At 42.6% G+C, this 12,554-nt stretch overlaps 1 protein-coding gene across 2 annotated transcripts in view; it reads right to left on the reverse strand.

Annotated features, from left to right (window-relative positions):
• Nucleotides 1–2,038: 2,038 nt before the first annotated feature.
• The window catches only part of lmtk2 (lemur tyrosine kinase 2), a 40,507-nt gene continuing 29,991 nt past the window's right edge, over nt 2,039–12,554 (reverse strand). For both annotated transcript variants that reach the window (XM_033644597.2, XM_033644596.2), the window contains exons 8-14: nt 11,925–12,009; nt 10,311–10,432; nt 9,581–9,730; nt 6,396–9,450; nt 6,167–6,299; nt 5,832–6,083; nt 2,039–4,266 (exon numbers count right to left, since the gene is read on the reverse strand). In XM_033644597.2, coding sequence (XP_033500488.1) covers nt 4,238–4,266; nt 5,832–6,083; nt 6,167–6,299; nt 6,396–9,450; nt 9,581–9,730; nt 10,311–10,432; nt 11,925–12,009 — 3,826 coding nt within the window. In that variant the 3' untranslated portion in view covers nt 2,039–4,237. The remainder of the gene's footprint in view (nt 4,267–5,831; nt 6,084–6,166; nt 6,300–6,395; nt 9,451–9,580; nt 9,731–10,310; nt 10,433–11,924; nt 12,010–12,554) is intronic.

Below are 12,554 nucleotides of genomic sequence, written 5' to 3' on the forward strand. Positions count from 1 at the left end.
ATGCATTATAAACATACTTATAATGTGCTAAAACCTGTTTATAGCACTGTATAATTATAGTTATAAGCCCTCATAAATATTCATAATACTTTATAACAGTAATCATGACACAGTATTAAGCATTTTATAATGACTTGTAAAGGTAAAGTATCATAAAACCTCATTTCCAGATTTCATTACTTCACTTAAAGCAGCCAATATCTACATGGAGTAACTTATAATCACATTTTTTCATATCATTATTGCAATTTATATTATTTCATATCCTATACTCTATACTTATATCATACTTCTTCCTACCTACCCATCCTAAGCTGCCATATTATCCAGTCCTAGCTACCTCTGAACAGCCCAGTCTCAGGAGGAATACCAAGACCCAGTATTTTATTTGTTCTTTAGCCACTGTGTATGTATGTAGATTACTATAGTTTACGAGTGTTATAGGTTACTGTTACACTTTTTATAGTGAATGGTGTTCTTTGCATTAATTGTGTATAAGATGTGGGGATGATGGTGATGATGACATCCCCACTTTAGCCTGGCGTCCTGGCTCCCCCTTGCTGTAGCATATTTGCGAGGCAGCATCAGATGTGATCCACAGTCTCCCGCACTGAGGTCAGTAGCCTTAACCACTGAGATATCCTGCCTACGCTTATGTACATGTCTCCGGATGCATTTAACCTTTTTACTTGGACGCTGGACTTTAAAATTCACCTGCTCTGGATAAGGATTGAACCTCCAACCGCAGAATTCCCAAGCAGCTCTATAATAGCCTCAGCTAGTCCACCTCACACTTCTGTTGGGTTTCACTGAGCCTTTCACTCTGTCCTCTGGACAGTGGCCTTTAAAATTCACCAATCCTTGACGAGGATTGAACATTCAACCTAAGGACTTCCAACCAGTCCTCTAACAGCCTGAGCTACCAGGCCAGAGCCACTTTGTCTGTGTTTCTTAGACATTTTAACTTTGTCCTTGCAAAACAGACTGTTCACCTGAGAATTGAACCCCACTCCTCTAACCGTCAAACCGATCCTCTATCTCCCTGAGCTAACAAACTGGAGACACTCACACATGCCTCCTTGAAGATTTTCTCTTGCTCCTTTAGATAAAGCATTAAAAAAAAAAACAAAGGAAGTCCATGTATAACTAATTTTAAAAAAAAACATAGTATATGTACAAGTCAGACCAAAGTCAGGTGACATGGTATAAATGGGGCGTCCCTGGAGAACTGCAGACATGGTGGATGGTCAATACACAGGACTTTCACACTGTAGGTTTGACTGTTAACCTGAGAATTTTATGTAAAAAAAAAAACAACATAAAATGTCTTAGTACAGTATGTTGAAAAAAGTTATAGTATGGCATGTCTTAAAATGAGAGCTTGCTTCTGTGCTTGGTTTTGGCTTGACTGTTTTCATCGTGGCTGCTAAACACTTCACTAAAACATGTTCCTGAAAACATCTGAGGTGAGAAATGGAGAATCCTGAGTTATATTTGATCAGCGCTGCCTGGTTGGACTGTTTGACCGCAGGTAACAAGCAGTGAATGACATGTTAGCTTTCCACTTTGACGCAGGAAAAACGTGCTACTAACGTGCCAACCATCAGAGACCTCTGTGCGGTATGTGGCAGAGCAAGGGAAGCTTCAGAACAACCAAATGTCAAGTTCAATCTGAGTGTCATAAATACTGCCATACCAAGAGAAGATCCTGCCAAAAAGGAACAACCTTAGGACAAAACAAGAACGTATGACCGAGAGTACCTCTTGTGAAGTTACATCTGCCAGAGACAGCATCTTTTCTTTGGAATAATGTCATCTATGCATGACTTTGAACTGAATCAACTGCACTGTGGCATTAGCAGAGCTTAGATGGAGCCTCTTTATCCCCTAATTTCCCACCTCCTCAGTCAACTCCACACCAAGATCTGCCTCCCACGCAGATTTAATATGGTTTGATGACACAATAGTCATATTAGAGAATAAAATAACGCACATCCTTACCGTGTGCAGCAACCACAGCGACACATTACAAAACCTATTAGAAGTTCATTTGCATTTATTTTCATATTAAACAGTGTAATTATAAACATTTCATTCAATTACACTAAGCATGATAAATATGAAGTAAAAATATTTTTTTAAAATCTACAAGTTTAAAGGACAGACTGAATTCACATCTGCTGCTCATGTCTTAATTTAACCGCTTTTAGCCGATGACTGTGATATGTCCCTCTGATCAACTCAGCTTTAAGTTACAAAATGAAACCTCATACCTATAACTCAGTTACGTCATTTCCCATTTACAGACAAAGAAAAAGAAAAATTTACATTTACATACATCGGTACAGATCAACATTAAGTTACATTTCTCAAATGTGCAAGATTAAGCAAATGTATACTGTAGTCAAATAAAACAAGATTTCCTTAAATAAATGTTCAAGTTTAACTGAAGCACAGGCTGCTGGTTTTTTAACAGAGGTTATCTAAGATACAGTGCCTTCTGTATTTGGGGTGGGAGAGATGGACGTTATCTACTACAGGTGAAGTACGGCTGTACATCTGTGACGAAACCTTTATAAGGAGAGAACCATACAGCAACTGTAAAATCCGCAGTTAGGAGAACTGTGTTTTCATAGCTGTACATGAAATCCTGGAGGGAAAGCATATCTTGATCCATAACAGTTTGCATTACGCTTCTATACAGAAACCGATCATGATACACACGTCCCCAGCCGACCCTGTACAGCCACAGAGGCCTGCAAATGATAAGATACAATGAGATGTTTGAAAACGCAACTGGACGAGGGGTCCTTAAGGAGGAAGAAAATGCCATCTGAACAGGTTCATTAAGTTTGACACAAAGTTTAAAAAAAACAAACAAAAGGCAGACAACTCTGTTCATGACACTGATAAAAGCAGCAGTGTTTTTGTTCTAGTAGTGTTTATGTGAAGCTTTAAGTCCCTGCACGTTGCTGAAGAAACGCCGTCATGTTCACCCGGGTGTGTCCTAGGAACTCATATTCCGACTAAATCATGAAACTCATTGCACATTTGTTTACACACAGCTCATCAAAAGTACAAACAGCTCATTAACATTTCTTCATTCTGACATTTAAAAATAAAATCTCCTGCTTTTTTTTCTTTACACAATCCCACTAAACGTGCGATTTGAAAATTTCTGTAGTGATAGGAAATGGAGTAGTGCAGCTGTCTTTACAGCATCACAGGCACTGTGATAAGATCCAGTGACAAGTAGTCAAAACCAACTTCCTGCACGTGTCAGAGCATAAAATGAAGTGTTACAAAATGAATAACTTGTCTTTAAGCTTCTCACGACTGCCTCTCACTTGAATCACCTCCGTAAGGATTAGCATGACAATCCTTGTCTAACGCCCGCCTCCTGTCTTACTGAGACGTCTCAAAAATATGAAACTACTTACTGTGAATATTCCTTTCACACATAAATAAAGGAACACACAGTGTGTCCCCTCTGTAGATGAGGGATTCTTATTTAAGGTCAACCCTTCTTATTCGAACGCTGCTAAAGAAGGATACAACACATGGTTTCTCTCCCATTAGGAGACTGTGACTAACACCCAACGAGGAGTTACGAGAAAACAAATCACTCTTCCAAAAGAGGCAACCACTGAAATAATCGCACAACATGAAGGAGCAAAATTAACAAAGTCAGAGAAAAAGCTTGGATTTTCAGTTTTAGGTCTGCTGAAATCAGAGAGCTTATTCCTTCCTATTTGGCTGTAGTGATAAGTCCGTCAGCCCAGAGTGTTGAATTCAGAGCATAAAGTCTTTTTTTGTCTTTTCTTTTTTTTGGTGATGCAAAAGTCCTGGGAAACGAGTGCACTTTGACACACAAGAAGAAGCAGCCAAACACCTGGAATGCGCTTGATGAGTCTTTAAAGCAAACATTTAGAAACATTTTTTTTTTCTTTCCCCCCATCCTCCCGAGTGGAATTGCACTGAACTGAAATCACACACACTGATGTAGCTGGAGAGGTGATGCGGCTCAGATGGGAGCTGGGCCTCGTCTGTCTTTATTTGCTGAAAAGTCCTTGTTCTCATGGCCATCTCCGTGTAGGTAAAGAGCAGTTCTGCCTGAGAGAAGCATCCACGGTTTGACCTACAAACCGTGTCATTTGTCCTTATTCAGCCATTCTCCGGTTCCAAAAAGTGCGAGTATAGGTTCGTTTTTTCAATAGTGTCATGGAAATGTATCACACTAGTCCTTCTCTCCGTCTTCACTGCTCCCTGGAGTGAACAGAAGAGGACTGAGAGAGTTAAAACATGCATTCAACTGAGTGATGAATATTACAATTAACAGTAGTCAGTGGAGATGTCAGCTAGGATAGTGACATTAACTGTGGTTACATAGACAATATTTTATACATAGATGCTAAATAAAGTGATCCGATAAGATGGATGTTTACATACCACAAAGCATTTGATCAAAATATAACTTTTCTGACTTGCACAAACTGGTTCCCTCCCTCTAATCTGCCAGTAATATAACAGAGGAAGTTTTTTTTCCCCAACCTTATTGAGAAAATTAAATTCATTCAACAAATAAATTGCAAAAGAAGAAGTGGTTCCTGGTTAAGATAATACATGAGTTAAAAGAGGAAATTAAAGAGAGGAGTAGGTGTTACAGCTGTGTATGTGTTCTGTGCTGCTGTCCCTTTTCCCTCCCTTGTAGCTCTGCCCAGGTGTGCTGCATTAGTTAACGAGGTGCGGCGCACCTGGCGTGGAGAAGGTGGTTAAGAGCTCCTATGAAGCAGCAGAGGAGAGAGGCCGCTGGTGTGGGGACTGCGGGTCCTGCTGTCTCTCAGCCTGGGATTTTTGTTGTCTTGTTTGATGTTTTCATTCTAATAAATCCCATGGATTTGAGTGTTTTAAGGGTGTTTATGTGGTTATTATGGGTCAGTGTTGGAGTTTTGTTCACCCCATAGTGCCGCATAAGGGTGGGGCGTAACAGTAGGGACATATAAGTTTTACTTCTACCTACTCCTTTTTGGACTGCATGCAACAAACATACAGGGCCAGAAATTATTTATTCCAACCAGAAAGAAAGAATCTTTCGAAGTGTTTACATGGTTGTAAGGTACTAATATTTTCCTATTTAACTGATTATCAAAGGTTTACTCCAACCCTCTCAACCTAATTCTTTTGATAGGGTCAGATCAGACCAGTGTCTTCCAACTAAGGTGGTTATATGAGGCATTTTTTTGGGGCTTCTATCGTGATTATTAGTGGAATATGAGGGTCCATGTGAATGCACCTAATGTCATATACATTTGCACCAAGACATGCATATGATGTGATCAGAACTGCAATAAAAATTAACCATTTTTAAAGGAATAGTTTGACATGTTGGGAAAGATGCTGAGAGAGAAAATGATTGATAACACTCTAATGCGTGTATGGTAAATATGAAGCTCCAGCCAGCATTGGTTAGCTTAGCTTAGCCCCAAGACTCGAAAGAGCTAGTCTTGCTCTGTCCAAAGGTGAAATAAATCCACTACCATCTTACTTATTAATACCTTATATCTAATTTGGTAGATATGTGGAAAAAATGAAGCACAATATCAAAATGCTGTGGTTTTACAGGGTTTTTTTGAGTACAGTAACATCCTGGAGTGTTGCTGGAGACTGCTAAGCTAACCATAGCTTTATATTTGCTGTACAGAGATGAGAGTGGTGTTGATGTTCTTATCTAATTCCTGTCAAGAAAGCACATCAGCCCAAAATGTGGAACTATTCCTTTAAGCCTGTGTAAAAACCTATGCAGGTGTGTTGCGAATGCATGCTCAACTTGCCTCCTTGCTCGATGTCAGAGTCGGTGAGATGTGTCAGGGAGAAGCTGGCGATGCTGGCCGGCGAGATGGAGAAGCGGGAGTAGTTCGAGGAGGCGGACCAGCTGGGCTCCAGCACGCGCCCTGCTGCGGGAGGCGGAGAGGAAAAGCGGGATGCTGCAGTTGAGGACATCGTTTTCGAGACGGGGTCTTTATCCGTCTTGGGCAGGAAGGCAGGCGCCGTGGAGAAGTCATCATCCCACTCAAAACCACCACCTGCAGGAATTTAATGATTCCGTCAGGGTATTTTAAGGAAAGAAAATTTCAGCAGCTGCACGTTTTGTGAATTTTGGCGCTACCTTCTTCATCGGTGGAGCTTTCAGAGTTGGTGAACCGGTTCAGGTAGCTGGCAGTGGGCACTGGGCTGCTGAACTCTGGTGCCTGATTGTGTGAGCCTGAGGAGTGGTCACCCAGTTCCTTGGTGGGGGTCTCCTACATCACATTGAGTTGGATTTTAATTAGCCACACAAGAGTCTTACTAGTTACACCTATAATAACTCAATAAACAACAAAAAAACAATGCTTTACCTGGTCAAACAGGTAGACGGTGACATCATCAAAGAAAGACACAGATCTTCTGGAGTGATCTTCACTGCCCCTCACAGGAAACGGTGAAGATGATGCCTGAATGTTCAGCGTGGTGGGTTTCAACAAGCTCTTCAGGTTCTTCGCACTGCTATCATCTGAGATAATGAGCGGCACTGTATGCACGGTATCATCCTCACTGTCTGAGCTGGAACTGTGTAGCTGGTATCCACGCATGTCATCATCGGAGTCGTCGCTGTTCTCGTCCTCCTCGTCTGCATCTACGCCATCCTCCTGACCCGAGCCATCCCGCCTCCCCAGGTAACGCCCCTCCATGTCCGGCTCTTTTATCTTATGACCATCACTCGCGTAGGTCCTGGTTAGTTTAGCGTGACCTGTGTTCTTTGGCTCTGGCTCTGATGGGGCAACAGGAGGAGCTGGAGTTGGGGTTTCTATACCGTCTGATGGATCTGGTTGATCAGGAGATGTGATGTCTTTTAACAAATCTGGTTTGTTTCCATCTTCATTTTGACTGTTTGTAGCCTCTGTCACCTCCTTCTCGCTTTTTTCTGAGATGTCTACATCTGCCTCCGGTAACACACTCCCAACATCAGGATGTGTTTCTGCATCAGTCTGTGCTTCAGCAGCTTGAGAAGATTCTTGCAGGGAAAGTAAAGAATCTACATCTCTGACCACGCTGACCTCCGGTGCTGACCCTCCTGCGGCCCCGCTGACCGCATCAGTAGAGTTCCTCAGCCACGTGACTTCACCAGAACCTCCTGCAACCGTTTCTTCAGATTTTTTCTCAGGTTCTGATTCATTGTCTGAGAAGTAGGCAGAGTCTCTGTAATTACTGCCCATGAGAGGCTCCTCAGGTGGAGCTTCATGATCTGGCTGTGGGCTCTCACTCTGAGCATCCAGCACACCCTCTACTTCGGAGATGATGATTTCTGGTGGGACCAGATTCTTCGCAGCTGTGAGCTCCTCTGTCTCCTCCTCTTCTTTGGCAACACTCGTGCCATTTTTTGCCGGAGAGTGGTCTTTAACAGTAGGCTGAGAGTTCCACTCGGGAGACTCCAGGTTCTCCGTCTCATACCCGCTGTCTGATATTTTGTATGGAGGCTGCAGTTTGTGTTGGGGTATTTGAGCACTCAGCTCTTCTCCTTGTTCGCCTAGCCTGTGGATATCGAGAGAGTCTAAAGAGTCTGGCGTCTCGGCTGAGTTATCTACAGTTGGTAGAGTGGTGGACATACTGTCTTCCAGTAAACTGTCCTGGCTGATCTGGTCCAAAGATGGCCCAGAGACCAACAGAGAAGATCTGACAATAGGGCCCCCATTAGTGTCCATAAAGGATTCTTCGTGGTCAGACAGAGTGGTTTCCAGTTCTATGTCCGCATCCTCAATAAGCTCACTCAACAGATCGTTACTTGTGAGGTCTTCACTGTGTCCGTTGTCTGATGCTTGGACTTGGAGGTTTTCAGGCATTTCACTTCCTACGGGCTGAACATTATCCTTTGAGGTTCCTTGGTCATCTTCAAGGCTGGGAATTTTGGCATCTGTGCACAATGAGTCTGTAGTGGCACTTTCAGAGAATGCAGGGGTGTGGTCATCAGTCTGACTGATGATAACCTCAAACCTCTCTGAGGTAGAATCAAAACCAGAGTCTTTACCTCCGTCGGAGGATTGCAGCAGACCAAGGTCTTCGGTGGAAGAACTACTTCTAACTGGCAGCTGGTTGCTTGTGTTATCGTCTGTGTCCACTGTAATGAAAGGCACCAGTGTTTCATTTTTTACCAGAGACGGACATAACTCTCCCAAGCTGGTACTTGGGGAATCTAAAAGTTCCTGTCTAGAGGATGTGCTACTTGCTGCAGGTTTTAAATAAGTGTCTGCTGTTAATAAGCTGCCTAAATTCTCAAGGTTGTCCCAAGAGCTCATTTTGAATCTTTCTTCTGGTTCATGGGCAAGGCCAGGTAAAAGAAAATTCTCCTGTGGACTTGAGAGACTTGATCCGCCTTTCATTAGGTTCTGGTCTTTGAGAAACATAAAGTTATCAGCTAGTTTTTCAGTGTTCAGAAGCCTCTTCACATCTGTTTTCTCCCCCTCCACTTCCAAAGAATCCATCACGTGAGGAGCTTCTGAACTATCCCCTAAAAAAGAGTCCCCATTGTTTTTATCTGTATCCACCTCCTGGACTTCTAAAGGTGCACGTTCATGGAAAGGGTTGCCATTGCGTTCTGGAAGCTCCATAAAACTCTGTCTCCAGGATGGAGAGTCCTCTTGCTTGGACCCCCCATCTGTGAAAATGTTGGTGTGGTATGGACTGTCATTTTCAAGAGACGACCAGATGTGGCTGTCTGGTAAATAGGAATCCTTGGAGTCAATACTTTGGTGGAAAAAATCAGCATCAGTGCTAGACTCATCCAGACGGACATCTTGTAGAACAACAAAGTCTTGCCGGCCTGAACTGAAGTCCATGTCTTGCTCTCTGTTCCCATCTTCCCCTACAGTGCTCTCCCCTGGTTCTTCTAGTTGTATATAGTATTCATTTCCATTAGATGGCTTTTGTGCATCAAACACTGGTACAATCCCAGGAATTCCTGAAGGAGTGTTTCCACTTTCTGTGCCCGCTGCTCTGGCTACAGGATCGGGGAAATGAGCTTGGATGTCTTCGCTGGAAACGGGAAAGAACATGCTGTGATAGTTTAACGTTGTGTCCATGCCTGAACGTCCGTGGCTGCCATCGTAGTGGTCATGCTTGGCTGCCTCCCAAACATACTCAAAGCTGAGACCTTTGCTTGTTTCAGTGACAGTGAGAACTTCGTCGATCTCTTGTCGCAGGGCATCATCGGCGAACTGTTCCAGGATTGGGAAAGAGGAGTGGCTGACAGTGGTCTGCCGCGTGGAAGGGTTGGGCTTGAGAGCATCCCAACGTTGCTCAAAGTCTTCTTCTATGTCCTTCTGGCCTTGCATGCGGAGATAGATGAGCAGACGGTGAACTTCCTCTGCTGTGGCCCGCTTGTCTGGAGACAGCCAGCAGAACTGCAGGACCTCGTGCCTGAAATTACGGGAAAACAGACATCTCTTTTTCAGATAAGACACTCTTTTAATGGCCGCTTCAATAACTTAAAACCTGATTTGAGAAACACTGCTCACAATAATGTTATTGACATATTCCAGAAACTCACCATCTGTCAGAATAAGGAAGCTCCAGCTGTGGCTTAAAGAGTTTGACTTGTTGTTCCTTGATCACGTGATTGAGAACCTCCCGATCGGAGAGATGGGGGTACGGCTGAGTGGCGTTCTCAAAGAGCTCCCACAGTGTGACCCCCAAGGCCCTATGGAAGATTGAGGACAAAAGATACCTTACACACTTCGAATTCGGCAACAGACCTTGACCTCTTGAGCCAAAACCATAAAAATTAATGTGGTGAGTTGAATACTCAACCCCTCGAAAACAGTACTGTAAAATAAATAAATTACCTGCCTCTTGTGATTAAAACTATGTTTCGAAACTCTGCAATTTATGACCAAAAAGCATTTCGGCAGTGAGTTGTGAAGTCAGGGAGGGGCTGAAAAGACTATACAGTGTGCAGAGATGCTTGGTTGGTGCAGTGTCAAGGTCTTTTTTCCCCGCTTTTGGAAATTATCCAGATTGTTTGGGATTTACAAGCTCTTGCTTTGGCTGGCGGGGCTTGTTTGCTCAGCAGTGAGCCAGAGGTGAAATCTACTGTCTTTGTCTTATTCCAAATATACCTCACATGTATTTTCTGAATATGGGACATGATGGTAACTCTCTCAGGAGACTCACATTAGAATATATTTGGATTAAATTCAGGTTCCCTCAGAGTCATTATGAGTTATGGGCTTTTAAAAATGTCCTCTTGTGTCAGCGAAGAGCGGCAGTCTGGTACCTACCACACATTGCTGGGCTTGGACTGCTCCAGTGTAATCACACCCCCATGGCGCTCACCCACCAGCTCAGGAGCCAACCAGCGAAGAGGTGCATACACATCATCCTCTGTGATGATGTAATCCTCCTATAGTAACATTGTTAAATAAACAGTTACACACAGTATTTGTTACTTGGACACACTTTCTAGGAAACACTGTAAAAAAGCTCTCTACAAAATAAGACATTTGCCTGTTTATTAGCTCTTGTTGAGGCAGTGCCCTGTCTTCTTTGCCTCTCCCTTTCTTTACAGAAATAGATTTACTGGTTGACCTTATGAGTATTAAATTCAGACAGTCAAACTGACACATCAGCAGTATTTGAAGAATGCAGCAGACAGAACCGCCTCAGGACATATGCAGCGTGTTCAGTTACAAAAGAAGACAGTCTCATCTCTTCAGTGAAACATGCAGTTGATCAAAGGATGACAAACTGCACTGCCCACAATGAAAGATTTATCCTCAGTGACGTCATCTGGAGCTGGCTGCACAACTGCCAGACCTCACAGAGGCAACTCCAGTTCCTCAGCTGCACAAGGTGGAGTAGGTTACCATCGTGAGAGGGAGTCATTTATTGAGTTTGGTAAATAAAAGCTCTTTTTGAGCAAAAATTATGGCTTCAAACTACTTGACTCTTACTCACATGTGCCTTGTGGGTGAATTTTATAATGACAAGGACACATTTTCTGATAAGTTTGGCAACTATATAATGCAAGGTCCTTTTCTTGGCAGCAGCACCTTGGGTGGCTAACTTTTAAATCTTAAAATGCATCCAAGTGTAGAGATACTCCAATTAATTGGGCTCTTATGTGTGTTGTACAATATTTATTAAAAGGTCTTGACAAGTCAGGACAAATAGATCATAAATTAGGCAAAACAAACAGAAATGTTTTCACTGCCTGATCAATCACGATGCCCAATCTCCCCCACATGCATCCTTCTAAGACAAGTGTGAGTCTCACTAGACTCCAGATGGTGGGAATCAAGATGCGGTCAGGCTGCTTATACTGTATATCATTAGGCTGCTGGTGCCTGGCAGGCAGTGTGGGGCTGTGGTAGCCTGCTACAAGCAAAAGGATCTAACAGATTTTTTTAATTTGGTATGTATCTGGATGATTATTTCATGAGTCAGAGTTTCCACGACAAACATGAGAGTATGATACGTCCGATAGCTGTTTTCAGTTTGTCTATGTATACTGCATCGAAGTGCTCTATCAAATACACCATAAATAAATTATCCACAATGTGTTTGAAATATAATTTCAAGCAGATGCTTTTTAACACACATTTTCACTCGTGACACAGTTTCGTGACCACAAAAGAAAAACAGACACAGTAAAAGTCACATAATTATCACTGCTAATCTGTATCACATCAGCAATTACAAGTAATATTACAATATTTATCAGTATCAGCCATAAAAAAGTTGGATTGGATCACATCTATCTATTTAGGAGTAAAAGTATAACTACAGTCCAGTCTAATGCACAGTATCTTGTATAACCTGTTGACTAGTGTATGCAGCTCCACACAATAAATAACAAAATGCGGAAAATATCTGAAATTGAGATTTCTGCTTACTTTGTATCTGTAGGGTCCAATGCCATAGTCTCCCACTTTGACTGTAAGATCTGCAGTCAGGTAGCAATTCCTCAGAGCTAAATCACTGCATAGAAAACAACATCAGCGTGACACACAGGGATGGATTAGATACTTCACAAATTTACAGTTACTAAATTATTCACTGATTATACAGCTCTCAGGCGACCATCGCTTGACTGAGAAGATTCAGCAGATGTTTGTTCTTGCTAGTTAGGGAATTTGTTGAGCGTGTGCTTTGTTATTTGTGTTTATAAAGCAATGTTAAAGTGAAGTGAATCTAAATCAATCATATCACGATGAACAAGGAAACCACCATCTGCTCTTATCCTTTAAGGCTAAGATTACCTCACAAGAATCAATTGCAAATGAGTTTGGCAAGATCACAAATGACTTTGGCAACTACAGGAAATTCTCCTTCTGTCATTTGCCTCTGCTCTTCACCTTGCAGCAAGACTCATTCAGGGACTATTCCTGACTCGTGCATACAGCAGCAGGATATCGTGTCTGGAGGGAAACACAGAAACGTTTCGCGAAGCTGCCAGGAGAGGGCGTAAGAAGCTCTGAGGCGCTCTTTCTGCCCATTAAGCAGACATATGGTAGTTAATTCAC

Source organism: Epinephelus lanceolatus, chromosome 18, assembly GCF_041903045.1.
Source record: "Epinephelus lanceolatus isolate andai-2023 chromosome 18, ASM4190304v1, whole genome shotgun sequence".
NCBI classification, from domain to species: Eukaryota; Metazoa; Chordata; class Actinopteri; order Perciformes; family Serranidae; genus Epinephelus; species Epinephelus lanceolatus.